At 45.2% G+C, this 21009-nt stretch overlaps 3 protein-coding genes across 4 annotated transcripts in view; all 3 read left to right on the top strand.

The window, feature by feature from the left end:
- The window catches only part of ERGIC1 (endoplasmic reticulum-golgi intermediate compartment 1), a 58787-nt gene extending 55014 nt beyond the window's left edge, over positions 1 to 3773 (top strand). For both annotated transcript variants that reach the window (XM_027468291.3, XM_072023338.1), the window contains exon 10: positions 1670 to 3773. In XM_027468291.3, coding sequence (XP_027324092.1) covers positions 1670 to 1777 — 108 coding nt within the window. In that variant the 3' untranslated portion in view covers positions 1778 to 3773. The remainder of the gene's footprint in view (positions 1 to 1669) is intronic.
- A 2548-nt stretch (positions 3774 to 6321) lies between these two features.
- RPL26L1 (ribosomal protein L26 like 1) lies at positions 6322 to 10711 on the top strand. The gene is made up of 4 exons (XM_027468292.3): positions 6322 to 6479; positions 7321 to 7493; positions 8187 to 8327; positions 10540 to 10711. The coding sequence occupies exons 2-4, from the start codon at positions 7326 to 7328 to the stop codon at positions 10666 to 10668; spliced, it is 438 nt and encodes a 145-aa protein (XP_027324093.1). The 5' UTR covers positions 6322 to 6479; positions 7321 to 7325; the 3' UTR covers positions 10669 to 10711.
- Positions 10712 to 11381: 670 nt separating this feature from the next.
- Positions 11382 to 20841, top strand: ATP6V0E1 (ATPase H+ transporting V0 subunit e1). Its single transcript, XM_027468295.3, has 4 exons — positions 11382 to 11552; positions 13046 to 13093; positions 17435 to 17562; positions 20340 to 20841. Exons 1-3 carry the CDS (start codon positions 11449 to 11451, stop codon positions 17526 to 17528), a joined length of 246 nt encoding a protein of 81 aa, XP_027324096.1. The 5' UTR covers positions 11382 to 11448; the 3' UTR covers positions 17529 to 17562; positions 20340 to 20841.
- Positions 20842 to 21009: the final 168 nt, after the last annotated feature.

The raw sequence follows: 21009 nt of genomic DNA, 5'->3' as shown, positions 1-21009 counted from the left end.
CCTCAGGCTGCTGCTCTGGTTTCTGAAGCCCTTATCTTCTGGAATGCCAGCCGTCCCTCAAAAAGCCATGTTTACCTTGCCTTGCTGTCCCTGCTGCTTCTCCACGTCTCACTGAGCTGACTGCACACAAATACCCTGGTTATAAATATGTGTCTAAATAAGTGATGTATTTCTCTCTGCCTTCCCTCGTCATTAACGACCTGTTTGTTCTGTTGCCGTTGTGAACTCCATGCCGAACCCAATGCTGCTGCTCTTACGTTGCTCTTTTGTCTGTAACTCTGCCCATGGGATTTATTGGTTTTTGGGACACAGTAGGTCAGTGTGGCTCCGCTTCCCCTCTGCGTTAGTTGCATTGCATTTCCCTGAAGCCCTGCTTTTCTCGCTCACAGCCAGCTCCTCTTTTCCTAGGCAGGTCCTTCTCAGGAGATAAGCCCTGCGTCGTGTCCCATCCTCGCTGACCCACTGTCTCTCCTTCTCAGAGCCACCTAATCCTACCCAATGAATTACATGCAAAAGCCCGAATTAAAAGAGCATCACAGTTACAAAGTCAAAAAATGCGGGCGTTAGGAAATGCCAGGTCCTGTGTAATTAGAACTTAGCTGTTAAATGTCATTAGGTTACGTTACTGTGCATCACACTTTCCATGTGAACCCAGCCCAGCTCGGTGTGTGGTGGGGTGGCACCCCGGGAGCACCGTTCCTTCCCATCGTGCGGTGTTCGCCTGCCTACCGCCGTGTTGCTCTCGGGTGGTCTGTGTTAACCCAGCCTCAGGCTGTGTGCTTCCACAAGGACTCTGAGACAGCTGTTGTCGTGGTATTGGACACTTCAAAGGCGTTTTCCTTCGTGGTTTCCCTGGGAGGCAATTTTGGCCTTGTCCCCACTTCATAGATAAATGAGTTGAAGCGATGTGGTGCAGTGCCTGCAACTGGTGCCCCCTGATTTTGGGTGCTCCATGCCAAGTTGCCTTTAGTTTGACATTTCAGAATACTGCTGTGTTTTTCTAACCTTTGAGAACCGCTTTAGGCTGTTACGCTTATCAGAAGATTAAACTTTTCCCTACATCTGTTCTTGAAAATGATTGTATGTTTATGTAATTCTACCCGAGACTTCTTGTATGGAAAACCTTGGCTCACAAGCGGTTAAGTTGGCAGAGCTTTTGTAAGCAGCCCTTGTAATGGAAAGTGTTAGACAGACTTAGCTGTAGGTGTCACTGGTAGCTACTTTTTTCTGTTAGTCACTATCCTTTAACATGCTATTTAAGTGTCTTTTGCCTGTTTGCAAATGCTGTATCTTGTGAAATAGGGAAAAGACTACAAGGCCGTGATATTTATAATAGAAAACAGCAGTAGGAAGATGTGAGCAACACAGAGCTTCTAGAAAGCTTTGTTAGGTGGAGTTCAGCCTGGAAAAGAACAGCGTTTGTGCTGTACTCCTAGGAGCTGGGTTTTATGACTGGCTCAAGCTGTGATGATTCTGGATAAGACTAAATTATTCCACTACAGAGAACAATTTTCCTGAATGATTGTCTTGTAATTACTGCGCTGTTACTCAGTTCTTACCATGCTTCCAGAAGATACCCTAGCAGTAGGCAATATCTTTCCTCTCAGCTTCAAGCTGCGTAAATGTTTGCCTCCTCACTCATGTTTATTTCCTCTTTTGTGCGTTTCAGATATGTGCCATCATTGGGGGAACGTTTACTGTAGCTGGGATCCTTGACTCCTGCATTTTCACAGCATCAGAAGCCTGGAAGAAGATCCAGCTGGGGAAGATGCAGTAGCAGTGAAACTCGTCTCCAAGGACAGGGTCAAAGATTGAGAAACCTACCACTACCTGTTTTTGTCTTTATTTTCTATTTGATTGAATCAGTAAGTTTTTCTCTAATGAGGCTGTTCATTGAAGACCTCTTCAACAAATCAAAGAAATTTCCATGCATTTCAGAGCTCTGAGAAGAAAAAAAAAATAAAATCAATGGAATCAGGGCTTAGATTTTGATTCTCTCCCCCCAGAAACAGGTTGAAATGCTATATATGAAATGTACTGTCAGATCTAAGTAAGGAGAACAGTGTCGTCTGTGGGAGGTTCTGATGGCAGTGTACAAACTAGGTAGTAGATTACAAAGAGTTAAGCTGTCTTTTGGCACTTTGGGGATTTTGTTGGATTTGCATGATTAGACAATCGACTTTTATATAACGCAAAGTTATACATTAGGAAGAAATTCCACCCGTGGTGCCAAAAAGGTGATGTATCTGTTGGTGAGGAATGGAAAGTGTTAGTTCCTGTAGCAAGCTTTAGAGACAGAGGGCAGAAATAACATCAAGAAATGTCTTGGGCTTTTATGGAAAGCTCTTTTGCTCAGATATGACCTTTCTAATGAAATGAGCAAATGTGAAAAGGAAGCTTTCCCCCAGCTACTTTTTCCTGGATGATCTGTGATCCAGGCAGAGGAAGGGCCTTTCTTTTACTCTGGATGTAAAAGTGGTTTAATTTCTTCCCAGAAACTGAATATCCAGTCTTGTGTTTACAGGTGGCATGAAGTAAAAACCAAACTGAGCAACACAGTTTTATGTGGCCTTTGCTTGGAAAGGGAATAGTTGTCTTTACAGCATTAGCTTTTTTTCTTTCTTCTGTGTTTGTTTCTTTAAACACAGACCACCCAGCAGTCTGGACTCTGCAATTCTGCTTTAATATTATTATTATTATTATTATTACTGTTGTTGTTATTTTGAAAAGGGGTTGTCCATTCTATGTGTCCAGAAAAATGATGCAGTCTTCTGGGTGGATGAGCACAGCTTACTGTCTTGCTTTGTGTGTGTATATTGAATACACCTGGAAAACACGGGAAGTCTGTCTCTTCACGGTTCAAGGTGCCTACCTGTTTCTTTAAAATCCAATCAGGCATCTTTCCTGAGCCCTAGACTGACACTGTTTGCCCACAGGTACACCGACAGCAGGGCAGGCGTTCCCACAACCCGGCCCCTGCTAGCAATTTTCTTCTATTCCTTAAAACGGTACCTGAACTTCCATGCCCGTTCATTCAAGCCTCGTCTTCTGAGACCTCCAGGAAATGGAGGTGTGAGGGGGAAGCTACTGCCAAGCGTGGCTTGTATGCAACGGTAGACATGAGTTCACTAAAAATGAGACCAATGCCCACCAGTGCATTCTGCATAGCCTCCTAAATGTTCCTTGAGTAGTAACAGTCTCTGCATGCTTTGTGAGTGTCTGAGCCGAGGATACACAGATTTTAAGTGTTCCAGGATAGACAAAAAATCATAAAAATTTAAAATCCTTAACTCAATCAATGGTATAAATTCTAAGACGGGTGCAGGATTTCTCTTGGATAATATCTGCTGTCCATTGCCTTTCCTGGAGGCCAAAGTATCCAAACATTTTGTTGTAATAATATGAATCTTTGAATATTCAGTGTTAATGCTAGAGTCAAATACATTTCAAAAGTATTCCTAATACATGTCTGTTGAAATTGTCTCATTCTTTTGGAAGTAGGGAAGGTAGCCAGTTTTATCTGCACACATACGTACATGCCCACACCCCCCTAAGAATAAAAAGGCCAACAACCCCCCCTCCCTACCCTGGCCCATTTTCTGCCCTGTAGTGATTCCTGACCAGTTACAGCATTGGAACTTTTCCTTGTTCTTATTATGGACTGATTGCTGTTCCTTTAGGTGTAAACTGGACTGTGTAATTTCCTGTATCTGTTAATGTATGGATAGATTTTATACATTTTTTTCCATTTACAAAAATCAACTTGAAAACGAGATGCTTGTCTTCATTTCGGTGCGCGTGTCCGTCTGTCCACGAGCGGTACCCACTAGGTGGCGGCGGCTGCCTGGTGGAAGCCTGGGGTTTTTCCATTGCAATTCCTTCTCCTGCTGCCTGAAGGATTTCTTTCCTCTGATCCACTGTCATCAACTGAAACTTAAAGCAAAAAAAAAATCCTAGTTTTGCTCTTGAATTTGTTGGATCTTTGCTTACAGCATGCGAACTTGATGGATTTCAGGGACGCAATGTTAATGTCTTAGCAGGGCATCCTTCTGAGTGATGCAAGAGAAGATCCCTGCAGCACGGTGGATTGCGCTGTCAGTTTTCTGAAGTTTCTTCCCTTTTATAATTTCTTCAACACAAACTAGAAAAGTTGGTTGCAGATTCCTGCGTGTCTCCTGCCCCCGGTGGGTAATTTCTGCCCTTCTCCTTCCCCCCCCCTCATCTATCTGAATAAAACGCTGCCTTCTGTGCAGTCCAGGCCAGTTCTTTAAACCAGATCAGTGAAAATGTTTCACTTTTTTTGGAAATAACAGATGCATACTTCAGTGTGCTTGCTTTCTCTGCCAAAATGTCCACTGCAATAATGTAATAAATCACTTTATTTTTTTTTCCTAAATGTGGAAACCGAATTCTAATAAAGTTCTGGCAAAGCTCTGCTGAAGAAGCAGTCTGCACCTTAGTTCTCTAAGCCAGGTCTAAGCCTTTGAGCACTACCAAGCCAAGGCTGACTTCAGGGTCTGCCGTACATTGTGGCACGCTTGTCCTTTAGGCATGGCTGGCTTGGATCAGGTAATGTTGCTGCATCATGTATTTACAGAAGGATTTGCTCTTCTCTCCAACTGTGAAAGCGCGGTGGTTACTGTCGTAGCAGTCCTGCCCCGTGCATACATGTGTCACTAGATTTCACTTCTATTCTCAGACATTTTCTAGAGATAAAACGATGCTTTGAAACATCAATGCAAGCAACAATAATCTCAAGCCATAGTGGAAGGAAAGCTGTTGATTTTAGGTGTTCATTCATCTTGACTTTGCTCTTTCAAATCAGTATTTTGACGGAAGTATTTGTGGTTCTCCAAGAACGACATCCCTGTAGGAAGTAAAATATTTAGCACTTGTGTATATTCTGGTTTAAATAAACCTCTTCGAAGCTGCGCTTCATCGTACAATGAGAACCTGCAGCACGGGATGTTTGCGGTGGTGGAGTCGGAATTTCAGCTCGAGGGGAAGCTGTGAAGCTGTGCTTTGGCATGTTCAAGAACTGTGTGGACTGCTAAAGTTTTAGGTTTTTTTTTTAAGAAAATGGAAATTGGATGAGAAGAAAAAAATTGAGATGCATTTATGAATGTTTGATGTACCAAGTATCTGCATTTAACTACTGCTCTGTAAAAAGTGAAACCTGCAGTGTAGATGGCAATGTTTATAGTTAATTTTCTGACTATTTCTCATTTAAAGTTGCTTTCTGGTTGTGTGATACACAAACTTTTGGGGCTGAAAATGACTGCAATGAGTATCTGCTTTAGAACAGCCCTTTGAAGTTCCAGCTGGGATACGGCGATGAGGTGTCCTTGGAAGAAGGGGGAGAGGGGCGGGGGTTGTAGTCCTGTAACGCGGTACGGCAATGTTTAAAGCACAAGTCTTGCATTTTTACAGTGGAGTTTATTCAGGAGTTCTCGCCTTTCCCTTTTAATTTGCAACCTGATGTTAATAAAATCCTAGGCTTTTTAGTTCTACAATTACAAATAAATCTCTCGTGTTTTGATTGCTTTCTTGTTGCACTGCCATTGCAAAATCAATCTGAAAGGGCTTTTTTTGTGTGTTTGTTTTTGGTTATTGCTCCAATGAGCTAAGCGTTATGGCACAACGCGGTCACTGCCGGGGTTAACGGGGGCTCTTTTGTAATCAGCCCTGAGTCAGGGCTGGACGTTCAGTGCTCGGCTTTGCATGGTACCAAGTGTCCTAACCTCAGGTTGGGGTTGGTTTTTTTTGCCTTTTTTTCTTTAAATGAGGTGCGTGGATTGTGCTTGGAACTCGCTGGTTTTGGCTTTGTTTCCTTGGTGAGTTGGTGTGTAAAATAACCCCGGTTTTGACCCCCCACCTTTTAATTTCCGTCTCGTCTTGCTTCACGCAGTATTTGGAAATCACACTGAGGTAATTAGGGAAGATTGAATTGCGCAGGGTTACGCCAGACTGAGCATGGGCGCAGTGTGTCCGCACCACGTTCGGTAATTAGTTATTTTTAATTGGGGGGCTGCTCCTGCCTCGCTCCTGCCCTGCACCCCCTGCCTGAGGGACGGGACCCCCTTGCGCCCCCCTTTTGGAAATCAACTCTCCAGCTCTGAGGGGAGACGCTTCATTTCTACCAGAATGAAGCAATTGGGAATAATTTCCTAAAAAATGAAGTTGTGGGGGGGGGTAAAAAATGAGTGTCCCCCTGAGGGGGGCTGGGGCCGGGCCTCGGCGCCTCAGGGGAGTCCTGAGGGGGCCCGGGAGGGGCGGGGGAGGGCCGCCCGCTTGGCCACGCCCCTTCCCGCCTGGCCACGCCCCCTCCCTCAGCGCCTCCACCGCTGGCCTCCGGCCGCCAGGGGGCGCTGCTGGCGCCCGCTCCCCTCGCGAGCTCTCGCGCGAACCCCGCGGCCTCTTGCCGGAAGCGGAAGCGCCTCCTTCTCTTTCCGGCCGAGCGGCGCGGCGGCAGCAGCGGGGTGAGGGCTCCGCGGGCGGGCTGCGAGCATCGGCCGCCATCCGCCGGCATCGGCCGCGCCTGGGGGCGATCTGGGGCCGGGATCGGGCCCTGCTGACGGGATCGGGCGCCGCTGGGCCCGGAGGGGCCGCTCCGGCCCGCAGCCGGGGCTGTCCGCTCAGGCGGGGCCCGGCACCGGCACCGGGCGGCGCGCGGGGATAGGGGGGGGGGCAGGCTCCGCGCAGACCTCGTAGATTTAATGGCCTAACGCAGTGGAAGGCTGCGATCTTCTGGTTAGCAGCGCGGGGAGGCTTGGCGTGGGCAAGCAGAAGCGCCCGGGGCCAGGCTGTCAGGCAGGGCATAGCTGTGCCCGGGCAGACAGCGTTAGGCGTGGTTATTGAGGCTTAGGGATGGCCAAATGCACTTCGTTTAGCAAATCTGTTACGTGCTGCAAAGTCTAACATTGCACTGCACTAATATTGCATTCTCTAAGCTTTACAAATATTCTATCTGTGCAAGTCTGAAATGTATGCACACTTCATAAATAAAGCAGATGTTTACATTGGTGCAAAACTAAGGTTGCTCCATCAGATGTCCCACACTCTGAGTACACTTAGCTCTGGATTAGAAAGAACGGTCTCATGCACACACAGAGCACATTTGACAATGCATAGTGTCATTGTCAATTATGGAAGAGCCTTAAACCTTGTTTAAAATCCATATTGTAAAGCTGTACAAATTTGGAGTGGGAGTAAAAACAGCTCAACTGCATTTTTAACTTTTAGCGTGCTTAACATAGGCAGGCAATAACAGGAATGGGTTTGAGTAATAAGTCTCTCAAGGTTCTGTTGTTCTTCCTGCAGCCAAAATGAAGTTCAATCCATTTGTGACCTCAGACCGCAGCAAGAACCGCAAACGGCACTTCAATGCACCTTCTCACATCCGAAGAAAAATAATGTCCTCCCCGCTCTCCAAGGAGTTGCGGCAGAAATACAACGTCCGCTCGATGCCCATCAGAAAGGACGATGAAGTCCAGGTATCTTTCAGGCTGTGCTGTCATGCTTGAAGTTCATTCATTATTTTTCCATGCCAAATTCAAATCGATGCTACAGCGTTGCCATGAGTCTTGTAAAAATAATACAAGTTAATGTAATCATAGATTTGGCCTGTTGAGTATTTCTTAAGGTCACACCAGTGAGAAGGAAGATAAGAGGAACATAAATCTGGCAGTAGAATTATATGCGTTGTTCACATGTGTCATTTAGTTGCATGCATTGATGATCACTCTTGATTAAAGACTTTAAACAATAAAGCAAAAAAATGATTATTTCATTTTTGTAGGCTGTTTGCTACCTGTGCTATGGGCAGGATCAGTTCAGAAATGAATGAAGTTGGTGGCCTTTTTATTTTAAAATGCCATGATAGAGGAAAAGTGAAGATGTAAAACTGTTGAGGTTGACTGTTCTGGTTGAAAAGATTGGAAGTTACTTGATTAGGTCTTACTGCAGGCAAAATGAGGGAAAAGGAAGGTTTTGATCCATGGTATTTACCGTGTTAGTGATCACCTGAATCCAGTAACTGATAGCTTTCTGGCATGAGTAGAGTTGGGGGCTCAACCCGTGCAGTTCTGGTTTTCTACTGGGGTAATGACACTGTTTGTTACGGCCTAGTAATTATTACAGGGGTATTTTGTAAGTTTTGGGAACATGTTTTCTATGTTCTCTTGTAGGTTGTCCGGGGGCATTACAAAGGGCAGCAGATCGGCAAGGTGGTCCAGGTGTACAGGAAGAAATACGTCATCTACATCGAACGTGTGCAGCGTGAGAAGGCCAATGGCACGACTGTGCACGTGGGAATCCATCCTAGCAAGGTGCGTAAAGTGACATTGGTGGTGCACAAAGAGGCCTTGCTGGCAAATCAAAAATCTGCTACTTGCATAAGTAGAACCTTGTTACGACACGTGAATAACAGGCTGAGATTGATTGGGATGGGTGTTAATAACCAAAGAAAAGCTACAGTGTCATAGTAGCAGGGAAGTAGTGGTTGGAACCAGGAGCTCTCAGATGTTTCTGAGGCTTATTTGGTGGAGAAGTTGCTACAGACTTCAGAGGGTTCCTGAAATGCTTTTTGGAAGAGCTTGGCATTTTTAAAGCACAAATAGTTTTACTTTTTTTAATGATCATTTTGGGAATGGATCGTGTAGAACAACCCTTCATTGTTGCTGTCTGGCACTGCACTAAGGAAGTGCTGGAAATGTTTGGTTAGATGCTCAGAACTGTGATTTGTTCTTGCAACTGCTATGCACTGATTTTGCCTGAATCCAGTTTTAGCCTGAAGTATTTTACAGTGTTTAGAGTTAGCAAAAACCAGGCAAAGCCTGTTCAGGTCATAATAGCAAAACATTTCCTATTAAACAGAACAACTAGACGGAAACCTAGTTTGAAGCAGATGAAATGAGTCTGCTTCAAGCCTGCCATGTGGGCATGCGTATTGAAGTGCTGGTGGAGGAAATCCAGTTGTAGCAGGTTTTCTGGTCTGAAAGGTTGGTATGTATGGGAGAGGCAGAGCAGAATGGTTGCAAAACAGCCTAATGACCTGTGTGCAGTACTAACATTTGAGGTACAAGGTGACACTGATGGAAGCAGTGTACCTACAGCTGGGTATTACTTCCCTGATAAATAGCAGTGGAAGAAATTGAGGTTTGTGCTGGTCCTGTGGTTCTGTGAAAGTTCTCCTTAACTGCGATTTGGACCTTGGGAAAGCTTTGTATAGGTTCTAGTTGCTAATGCATGGGAACAGGGGAATGCTTGGTTGCAAACTGGCAGTGGGATGGGTCAGTGGTGTCTTGCCCGCCCTTTTTTTTATGTAAAGGGATGATTGAGCCCGGACTGCACAGGGGAACTAACCAAGAGCTTTTAGCTGTCCTGCAGCCTATATCAATTTCTAGGATTTGATTATGTCAATTGTATTTTTAAAGAGTTCCTTTCAATAATATCAAAGTATTTATTTCTTTGCCAGTTCTGGGGGCAGAAAAAGAACTGAAGCTGTCCAGGGGCTGAAAATCAGCCCTTGGGTTTTCATCTGCATTGTTACAAAATGTCGCTAAGGATCTGGTAGCGGATGGATTGGGCAGATTATCTTTTATGTGTCCATGGTAGTAATACTTGATGATTCCTGTCCATTTTACAACTGGTCAGTAGCAGATTGTGTTCTTGAAAGCGTTCTCCATGTACGAGTCAGTGATGCGTGGACTTCATTGTTCCCTCCAGTAACGCCAGATGTTTGGTTACTCCAGGCAGTATAGCAATGACACAACAGCAGCCAGCAGCTGCATGGTTTTCTAGTGTTCCAAAATGCAGGTAGCATTGTTTAAAACATGGAGAAATTAATAGAATCATTTAGGTTGGAAAAGCCTCATGAAGTCCAACCATCCACCGGAGTCGAGCACTAAACCATGTCCCAAAGCGTCACGTTCACACCTCTCTAAAATGCCGCCAGGAACGGCAACTCCACCACCTCCCTGGCAGCCTGGTCCAGCCCTGACCACCCTTCCAGCACCAAAATTCATCCCATTAGCCAACCTAAGCCTCCTCTGGCACAGCTTGAGGCTGTTTTCCTCACATCCTCAGGATCCATTGCTTTCCTTTGTGGTGGTGGGAAGGAGAGTCAGCTGTATGCTAATGCAGTGTCCATCGTGTTTGAGCAGTGCCTGGTGTAACAGACAGCGTTCCAATGAAATGATGGAAATTGGGTTTACTTCAAAGTAATGATTTCATTCTGTAGCTGGGTCGAAATTTGGCCGCTCTTCAGTTAGCTCAAATGTGGCCATGCATCCAAGCCACAGTCCATATATTTTGATTGCTTGAATGCACCTGGAGAAATCAATACACTGCAGCGTTGTGGAATACGTGGGCAGCTCAGTACCTCAGTTCTACTCAAACCGACTTAAAGAATGTGTGGTAATAAACTGTGCTTTGGTAGTGTGCTGGAGGTGATGGGCCCAGGCCACGCTGTGTTAGCTCTGTGCTGTCAGGCTGCTGTACTTCATGCTGAGGACGCTGAATTCTTTGTCTTTTCCCTAGGTGGTGATCACAAGGCTAAAGCTGGACAAAGATCGCAAGAAGATCTTGGAGCGTAAAGCAAAATCTCGCCAGGTTGGCAAGGAGAAAGGCAAATACAAGGAAGAAACAATCGAAAAGATGCAAGAGTAGATTGTTTTCTATTTGACACCATTAAAGAACTGCTAAAACTAAACCTGGTGTTGTGTCTTCTGCGTTAGCAAGTTTTGATACAGTGTCCGCTCAGCGTTGAAATACTTAATGCTTAAAGTTAATGCTTTAAGTAATACTTACAAGTTTAGTGCTTAATGGTGGCTATATCAAAAGCCCAGTAACCTACAAGTTTTCTAAATCTTTTTTGCTTTTAAGAAACCATTGACCTTTTCCCTGTAGAGGTGTGTTTCAGCCAAAGCCGGGAGGAGTGGTGCAGGACAGGTACAATCCAGTAACACATCTAGTGCCGGGTAAACTTTTTTCCACTGATCTCTGACATTCGCTTAGAGAAGCCCACAGTTTTAAATGAAGACGTTAATTCTGTGTGCCACACACATTGAACATGTTACCGGCCACTTGAATCAACCTGTTTCTGGCTGTGAGCCTTTTTCCGCAATCCCCTTCATTTAACGTTTTTGCTGCTATCTATGGAATTTGACAGCAGGTGGGGCCATTGAGGGCTTCCCAGGGCACCTTGTGACCACTGCATGTGCCGGGCAGTGCCGCAGCCTCTCCCTTGGGTGCCCCCAGCGCCGCGCTCGGCCCTGCCCCCCCCCCAGCACCCTTGGGTGCTTCCCGTCCCGCGGGCACGCGCCCCGCAGCCCCTCCCGTGCGCGCCCCCGCGTGACGTGGCGCCCTCCGATTGGCCCCTGGTGCGGGGAGGAGGCGGCCCCGCGGCGGCCGTGCTTGAGGCCGGCTGAGGCGGCGGCGGCGGCGGCCATGGCGTACAGCGGGCTGGCCGTGCCCATCGCGGCCGTCACCGCCTTCTGGGGGGTGGTCGGCGCCCTCCTGCCCTGGCTCGTCCCCAAGGGGCCCAACCGCGGGTGAGTGACCGGGGACAAACCCCGAGGCTCCCCCCTGAGGCGTCCCCGTGAGCCGCGGCCGGGCCGGGCCTCGCTGCGCTGTGAGGGGGCTCCCTGAGGTGAGGGGGCTCCCTGAGGGAGCGGCTCCCGGGGCCGGGCTCCCGGCGCTGCCTTCGCTTCTGCCCCGGGGACGCTGCCCGTAATTCCTTCCCCAGCCCTGGTTTTGAGCTGGGTTCGTGCCCCGGGGCCTCGCTGGCCTCGGGTGTCCCCGGGAGGGGTGCGGAAGGGGAGCTGCTGGCTGTGGGGAGCGGGCACCGGCCGGCAGCCCTGCCTCGGCCTCGGCTCCGGCAAATGTGGGTGTTGCAGGGCTGTGCTGCTTCCTCGATCTTACCCTTTAACAAACAGTTACAGGCCGCTGCTGTTCTTCTTCCTCAATCTTATCGTTTAATACTGCTCCTGTCTTTGGTTCTATGCTGACACTGCATAGCCCGCTAACTTCTCATCTCGTTTCGTTTCTTTCTTCGTTTAAAAACCACCAATCAAAGGCTGTGTTTGAATTGGCCTCTTCGTCTTCTAACCAAGGAAGCCAGTGCAGAGTTTAACAGGGTTAGGAATTCACATTGTGCTAGTTAAAACTTCCAAGCGATGGCTCCTGCCTGGGACCATGTGGGAAGGAGGGGCGCCTGGAGCTCTGTGCAGGCTGTGCTGGTTCTGTAGCCCTTGTCTGAAGGTTGATGGGATGAATGTGTACTGATGGGTTATTCTTATTTATACATTTTTATACACACCTATTGAATGTTATCCATGTCACAAAAGTCTTGGAAGATGCTCACCTAGCACGGGTTCTTGTTACTCACTTTGGGCGTATGCAAAAGGAAACTAAAACAAACCAACAACCTCCCCCACTTTGCTACTAAGTTCAGTGTAAACTTATTTCCTATCCTCTTGCTTTAAAACCATTTCTGTAGACTTACTACTGCCATTTCTAAGGGTAGGCTGGCTTTTACTTCTTAGCTTAACTGTCATTTGTCACTATTTTCTTACTTTCAGTAAGAAAGCAAACTGATTCTGCAGATAAAATCTCAAGGCCACTTGTAGTTGTTCTGTGTACAAAAAAATCTACATCGATGATAAATAATTGAAATCTCTTTGACAGGGAAGAATTCTGTAAGCAAAGTTTTGAACATGAAGAAAACATTTTCCTGTGGTATTAGAAAATCCAGCTTCAGAAGTTGGATAACTTGCTGGTGCACATGGCAGCGTGTGTAATGGAGCAAGGACACTCCCTGTGCTGGATTTTACTCCAGCTAAATATTGCTGCATGCTTCTGTTTGCCCAGTGTCAGTTCTTTTGTGCAGTTTTAGCCTCTGCAGTGTGCTCAGCTGGAAGCAGTAGAACGTTAACGTTGAGTCATGTTGCATATGATCACAGCTGAACTTGTTTTTTTTTTCCTATGTATCTTGTGGTCAGTCACAACATGACTCTTAATCAGCTGTGTCTCGTTCTTTTTGCAGTGTTATCAACACGATGCTGGTGACCTGTGCTGTTTGCTGCTACCTGTTGTAAGTATAAATACTGTCTTGCCTCTTAATCAAGGTACATTTCTCTTGTAAGAAATCTGGGAGGAAACTCGAGCAAATGACTCACAGAGGCCTGGATACATGATGTTCCTCGACAGCCCTTAGAATTCTTGATCCCAAAGGCCTTCAACATGGAGAAGAAAATGTTTTCCTGGTGGTGGAAAGTGCATTAAAATAAACCAGAATTCCTCTTGTTCTGTGTCATTGCCCTGTGGCAAGTACTGTTGAGTACTGCAGTGCAGTGACTTGATGTTGCTCCTTTCCAGGTCACTGGATTATTCATTCACAAGTTTAATGACGGTGTGTCAGGAAAGCTATGTGCAGAAGTGACTTTGAAAGGTACTTGGAAAGAACTTAGTATGGAGATTAGACTGGTGAAAGTAATTAGATCTTTCAGGATAACTAGTAATAAAACGATTACTTGAGTAATTTCAAGTACTACTTGAATAGTATTTATACTTTGCTGAGTATTTAGGTATTATTTACATACTGTGAGGAGTTTAACATATTTAGAGAAATGCATCTCTACTCATTCCTAAGAACTGGCAGCCAAAATCCACGTTATCAGTGTTGCCACGTTTCAGGAGAGGCCTTGTTGGGTTGCCTACTGCACAGGCTTATGCACATTTAATTTACTTTTGTAATGTGATATTCAGGTTTTATGCAGGCCGTGAAGGCTCCCTACCCTGTGCACCAATTCTTTAGCAACCTAACCTCATGCTAGGTCCCAAATGCTCAGATAAGAATGGGCAACTGGATGCTTATTTTGGCAAAGGTGTCAAAATGGGGTTCAGATTATGGTAAGATTCTGATTGGGGGGATGCTTTTTTGTTTGTTTGTTTTTTATTTAAATTTAGTTCCTTTGAATTCCTTCCTATACTGCATTTTAACAGAAATCATGTCCTAGTCTTCCAGTTCAAGTTCAGAATTTGCTGGTTTTGTCATTGCTCTTTGAGGAAGGACAGTTTCCTTGAAGTCAAGGCCACGTGGCATCCACAAAATCCTCCCAATTATGATCTGGAATGTATTTGTCACAGAGCTTCCTAAATTTGACTTAGTGTTTTGAGCACTTCAAATTTTCAGTGGTCTTTCATTGTAGGTCTAGTGTTTTTTGTACTGAAGCAGATCTATTACAAAGCTGATGTCATTAACGTGATTTACAATCTGCTTTTGCATGCCCAGTGAGTGGGTGCCTCTGTCTTCATTCTTAACCTTGTGGGCTGTAACTCGTGTTCCGTGTTTCCTTTGGCTTTCTCCAATTGCACCTTGAAAAAAAGAAGAAAAAGAAAGAAGGAAATCTTACTGTGTTCTAAGCCATCAGTAGTTAAGCACGTAAGTTTGTGTAGTTTCTGCTTGCCAAGATGGAACAAAAAGCAGATTTTGCACCCGATGTTCCAGGACAGAACTTGCCTCATCGCACAGTCATTGTGTTGTCATGAATTCTGTATGGAATGTTCCAGTCTTGCTGAAAGGCCAAAGAATGGTTTCTGAGGATTCTTCATCAGATACAGCGTTAGGGGCTGAAATAACTTCTTGTCTCAGGTCTTTGTGTGTCCTTAGCAGGGGGCTGGTACTGTTCATCTACTTCTTCATAGGGTGGTTTGAAACTCCACTGCAGCTACTCTTGTGTTCTCGATCTTTCCTTTCCAGTTGAAATGGAGAGGGGAAAAAAATAAATTTCCTGTTATTATTAAACACCAGTTGATTGACAAATTGATTTGAATCAGACTGAATTTAACCAAGTTTGAGTCGGTCACATTTCAACTTAAATGTATTTCTTCTGTGTTTCGATTTAACAGTGATCAATTCAAGTAACCACATTGATCATGTGGTGTTAATGTGCTTGTTCTGTGCAGAATTTGTTGCGTGTGTGTAATTTGTGTACAGGTTTTGTATCCAGCCACCTTTTAAAGGAGAACATACAATCTGATAAAAATAAAAGGTAAAGTGTGGGGGGTTACTGCTGCAGAAATTCCAGGTTGCACCGTTTTGTCTAAAGAGCCTAAATCTCTTCTGCAGTTTACAAAGCAGCTCCTGAAGCAGTACTGTGATATTCTACTAGCAGAGGACAGGATGTTTGAAAAATAATATTATCTGGTACTGATCCTAAAAGGATTAAAATACGGCTGCCCAATTTGACATTTAAACGGAGATAAGGGGACCTTAATTTGTAACATGCAGCACAGACAGATGGCAGTTAGGATAGGAAGACCTTTTAAAAATCTTTCTGGAAGAACATAAGGGGACTTTGGTTTCCTTGTATGAGCTGGGTAATTAGCACTAGCTGTTGTAGCTGCTATCCGGCAGGATTTGAGGACCCGTGGGTGGCTCGAACGCCATACCTGATTTTAGCAGCTCCAGCACGCTGCACGTTGGGCACAGGGGCTTGCTTTGTCTTGCTCTGAATGCCGCGTTTTGTTCTGCGTTGTCACGATAGATTGTCACTTGGCGAGACACAGGAAAAGCTTTTTCAAGCCCTGTGTTGAACGCAGGGGAGCCACAGAGCTCAGAGCTGTAAATGATGAGGCCCTAGCCGTGCAGGGAGGAGGAACACGCTACAGACCTGTAATGCCGCCGTGCTCGGAGCCAGGCATCCAGCGTGGTCCCAACAAACAGCTTTAGAAAAGTGCACAGCTTCTGCTGAAAGCCTGGTGACACAGGGGGGATGTCAATACTCAGAACGTGCTCCCAGCTCGTTTAGCGCACAGCCGTGCTGGTCTGAGCTCAGGCAGCAGCGAGGGGAGGTGGTGGTGCACAGCGTCCCTCCCTGCCGCACGGCGCGAGGAGAAGCGTGTCCTTCAGGCTGTCGGTGTTCTGTCCTCCTCCCACTGCTGGTAGTCCGGGGTATTAAAGGCAGATGGTACGGTGCTCTGGCACCCCTTTTTCTAGCTTTTCTCTCTGAAAATGAACCGTTCAGAGTGAATTCTGTGCAATTTTTAAGAACTAATTTGCTTTTATCATAAGTAAGTTTAATGATTAATAGGGCTCCAAAATACGTTGTTATCACTTCAGTTAGCAAGGCCAGAAGCAAGTCAACCTAGTGGCTGTTGGCTCGTCTTGTTGGTGTCTTGCTGATGTTTTGGTTGCTTTGTGGTCTCTGTTGGGTATTTCAAGGCTTGTGTGGCTGATAGACTGCTGCAAGCTCGGTGCTTCGTTTTAATTGGAGCCCTAATTTGCACAAAACCGAAAGCAACACAGAAAATAAATATTTGTAATGTTTAAGAGTATTACTGATGCGTTGTCTTTAAGTCTGGCCAACGCCTTTTGCCCGTGGCTGCTGTAGCCTTCTTACAGCCGACCTGCACTTCGTTTGCTGGCCAAAGCATCCAGGTTTGTGTGGAATTTTCCATGACTGCCTGAGCACTCTGATCCATTTGTGGCAGCTCCCATTACAAAGCTGCTCTGCTTTTTCTCCTCCTTACAAAGCGTTCTGGAAATAGCAGATAGATGAACCAGTGTGTTCGCTAACCGTGTTTATACAGTTAGCATTTAACGGAGACTTAAATCCATGGAAGCATCCATGGCTCTCTCTGAACCTTGTAATATTTACAAAGCAAATGTGTCTTGTAGCAGCGGAATATTTATTTCTGTTTAGCTTTCCTGGATATTTTCCACAAACTGCATTCCTCTTGTTCTGGGCGGTGGCTGTGGCTTCTGCAGCGTCGGTTCGGGAGTGCTGCGATGACAAGATGGCTGTGCCTGATGAGGATGTTGTTGTGCTGATTGATTACCTGATTTATTTTATGTTCTGGGGGGTTTGTCTACAATTTTGCTTCAGGTCCCTGTTTCTTTGACGTCTGTGCCAGGTTTAATCAACTTTTGCTCAAGCACTGATGGAAATTATGCCAGGCTTGCAAGGGCAGGCTGCTGTACCTGGAAAATAACAGCAGATGAGGGAGAGTGGGTTTCTCTGAGCTTGGTTGTATTCACCTATTTATTTATTTTTGGTTATTTAAAGGATGCTTCAAAGGCACCAAGAAAAGGGCTGACTTTTTTATGTTTCTATGTTCTGAACCCACGTTTATCTGACTGTCATATATTTCCTGCCAAAGAGAAACTACGCGAGAGTGCTGTCGGTGGTTTTGTGCTGCTTCAGATGGAGGAGGACAAACTTGTTTCAGCTGGGACAATTTGATCCCAGGTCTTCATTGCTGGTATCCAGGCACTGTGAGCTTGAGCAAGGTTTTGAGCTGATTCGAGCCCTTGCTGAATATTGTCTTGTCTCCTCTGATAGTGCCTGTGCTTTGGCCAAGCCTTCCCTGTGTAATAAGTCCTGTAATGTGGCTGATGTTCTCTGTTTTGGGTTGGGGGGTTGTCTTGCAGTTGGCTGATTGCGATTCTGGCTCAACTCAACCCTCTCTTTGGGCCGCAGTTAAGCAATGAAACAATCTGGTACCTCAAATATCACTGGCCTTAAGGACGGCTGCCCACTGCTGCAATTTATTGACCAGGTGAGTATGTTCACATCTATTAGTGTGTGTGGTATGTTAAATGATTCAGGAGAAATTGAACAGCAGCGTAAGCAGCAGGTTCGGCATCATTAACTGTTTTGCAGGAGATACTGATTTTTCCAGGGACAGCAACAAAACAAATATTGGGTGTTAATCTTGGCCAGACACTGTGAAAGGCTTGGGCTGAATCATTGGACAGCCTCTGCCACCCGGTCACGTGTGTTCAGCACGCAGGTATTTATAGGGAGAACGCCGCATTTCTTCATCCGACTGAAAAAACGTGGTTAGGAGGGAAGTGCTTCTCCATTAACAACCAGCATGGGTGGATTTCCTAATCTTTTACAACTCTTGAGCCCTTCTCCCAGCCCACCACCATTTTATCCAAGAACCGTCCGGGTTTCCAAGGCAGCGTCCAGTTGCCTCCATTCATCTGGGAAGCCTGAGAGGGAGCTGCAGGCCCAGGGGCTCTTCACCTCCTGTCGATGTGCACCACCAGCACCTACCTTGCAGATGGCTTTTATTTCAATGCCAGCCTGGCTGTGCCGAGTTGTAGCTCAGCCTGGTGGTGATTGCACTGTCACAGTTGTGAGGCGTGCCTTCTGACATGACCAGCAAAAATACACAGTTTTGCATTAAAAGTAGCACGGTGACTTCAGGTACCTCTGAAAGGGCAACGTTTAGAATTGAAGGTTCAAATGAAGGTTTTGCTGCAGAAGGATTTACCCATGATCTTCGTTTTTATGCTGATAACACAAAGTAGTCGAACGCCCTTAGGGTTTTTACCTGTTTTTTGTTTTTTCCTCTTACTGCTTTAATTGCCTGCTCCTTTGCTCTTATTACTTTAACTTCTGTTTACAGAAGTCCAGCAGCAGCAGACAAATGGCAGTGGATGTTATAGTTCAGTTAAATGCCGGCTGTAAAGCATCCTGAACATTCACCCTGAAGCAAAGCTCCGCTGCTTCAAAGTAGGACTCATCCGAACTGGGGTAGTGTCAGACACTGGCATGTGGATTTGCCTGTGTCTTCTCTTCTAAGCAGCAAGCAATAAAGGTAGACTTGGCCCTGCTTCAAGCAGAGGCCTGTGATTAGGTAGCTCGGGCAAGCTGAATGTCCTGGGTGTGTTTTCACTGCTCTTGTGTGGTGGTAACACAGAAATAGTTAGCAAAAACGGAGACCTGAAGTGTAGTTATCTGGAGAAATAGATGCCTTGGATTTAAAAACTGGGCTCACTCCTGGCTGATACATGGACTGTGTGTTGCTACCAGCAAAGACCAACTGGAGATGAGGTATGACACTTGTAGTCTAGGCGTCTGCTACAAGAATCTGGGCTTATCTCCGTTTTCCTCTTATCACTTCAAAGTTGTACTGAGGAGGAGAGGGAACTAATGCGTTCTGGAATGGACAGAGAGATTATGTGAGGGGTTCTAAACTTACTAATGGAGAATTTACATTGTATGTAGTGCACACATTGCTGCTACGTGAAGTAGTTTGTTTTAACCTTTGATGCATGTGATTACATTGATTTAATTTTTGAAATAAAATGAAAATTCTAGTCCTTGAGGGAAAAGCGTGCTTAAAGAAGAAGTAGAAGCAAAAAATAATCCTCAAATACCATGGTTAGATACCACGTTCATTCTTGCCTTTCAGTAGTAGGAATGTGCTACTGCAGTACTCACAGTTCTTCATGGTCTTGTTCCAGTTACCCCTGCAGAGCTGGGTGAGTCTGGCTGCAGGGAGGTGGCTGCTGTGGGCAGGCTGTGGTGTCCTGCCTGTCACTTCTGTGCACTTAGGGGCTCCAGATGAGTTTCTCACCAGACTGGAGCTGTGAATTAGGTTCTATGTGAAAGAGTTGGGGTCCCTCTCTCTGACCTTGCAAAGAATTCCATAAATACAGCTACTGTTTATTTTTTGATCAGTTGTTTTTGGCTAAGATGTGCCTTTGCAGTGTTCAAGGTGCATGCAATATAGTCCTTTCTCTCTTTAGCCTCTGTTTCAACTGAGGTGGGGATGGATTAGTATGGACAGAGTGTGAGGAGTTAAAAGAAAATGAAATACTAACTCCCAGAGCAGAGAGACTGTTGTTTTTTGTTTTGTTTTTAAATGAAGGTAGTGTAAGCAAACCTGTTCAACTTTACCAGTGGAACAGGCTGAAAACGCATGCAGAAGGCTTACTGCATTCTAGTAATGCCTCTATGGATGCTGACTTGATTGATCTATGCCAAATTACAGAAGTTTGGTCTTTCTCTGTGGTCAGTATCCCTCTAATTTAAGTGATGCATCAGATGGCTGACTATAATCAAGCTAATGGCTTGGAGAGCAGTATGTAAGGATATGCAAACTTCTTCAGCTGTGGTAAATAAGGGCTGCAGCCTCTTTCCTTTTAAGCTGTGTGATGCAACGCCTGCTGTTGTCCTTACATTTGTCTCTCCAGTGTGTATTCTCAGACCATGAACTGCCTTTGCACAAGGTCTGTCATCTTGATGGCTGGATGCTGCTACAGCAGAATTATTTGAAACTTTCTAAGAGTAGCATAATTGTTCCACGAGCTCATAATATAACTAAAACTACCTGCCGTAACTTTGGATATTAAATTGTAAGGAAAGCAAGGAAATAGAGATTGTTCTTTTAACTCCATAAAGATGAATTACCTACAGTTCTTAACAACTTTTTGGTGCGTTTGTGGAATGGAAATAGTTGTGGTTAACTCAACAACATGGTCTTCAATTAGTAAATCACCTCCATGGAAAGGAGTAATTAAATTGCCTCTTGCTTTGCAGGTAAAGAAGAGATTTCCTGCAGATGAAAAAACTCCACAGATCCAAAGATGCCCTTAACGTAGCTGGTTGGATACCAAGCCTGCATTAATGCCTTAATACTTGTATTGTGCTTTAAATGGCTTGTTAAAAGCCCTCTATTTTTTTCCTACTATACCGTTTAAGAGTGTGCCTAATACAATTTCTAACTCCTCTTCAGTACTGTACATTTTTATCTGTTACCTTCAGGTGTGATTAAAATTTCTGATGTTTCTTACAGAGACATAGCTTCCCTGTTCACTTTACTCTGTAGGAACACTAGCTAGAGGTTTGTCGTCTGTGCTGTTCGCCTCTGTTCTGTTTGACTGCACTTGGAAAAAAGTGTGCAATGAAACTGAGGAGAAGAGAAATAATGCTGCCACATGTTGATTGCCTTTTTTTCTTTTAAGTGAGTTATGTTTTGGGGAAATTGAGCCTTAAATTTCTCGTACTTGGAAATAAAACTAATCCTTTGCTTTATACAAAATGCTATTGTGCCATGTTTAACTCTTCTGTGGTTTTAATCAGATGCTAGTTTGCCAGAGTTCAGCTGAGGACTAACGATGTACTTGGGAGGGGAGGATAAGATCTATTGATATAACATAGGGAGGGGATGAGAAATGCTTCAAGACGTTGAATATTTTGAATATGTAGC

Source organism: Anas platyrhynchos, chromosome 14 (assembly GCF_047663525.1).
Source record: "Anas platyrhynchos isolate ZD024472 breed Pekin duck chromosome 14, IASCAAS_PekinDuck_T2T, whole genome shotgun sequence".
Taxonomy (NCBI): Eukaryota; Metazoa; Chordata; class Aves; order Anseriformes; family Anatidae; genus Anas; species Anas platyrhynchos.
This window is presented reverse-complemented; position numbering and strand designations above follow the sequence as displayed.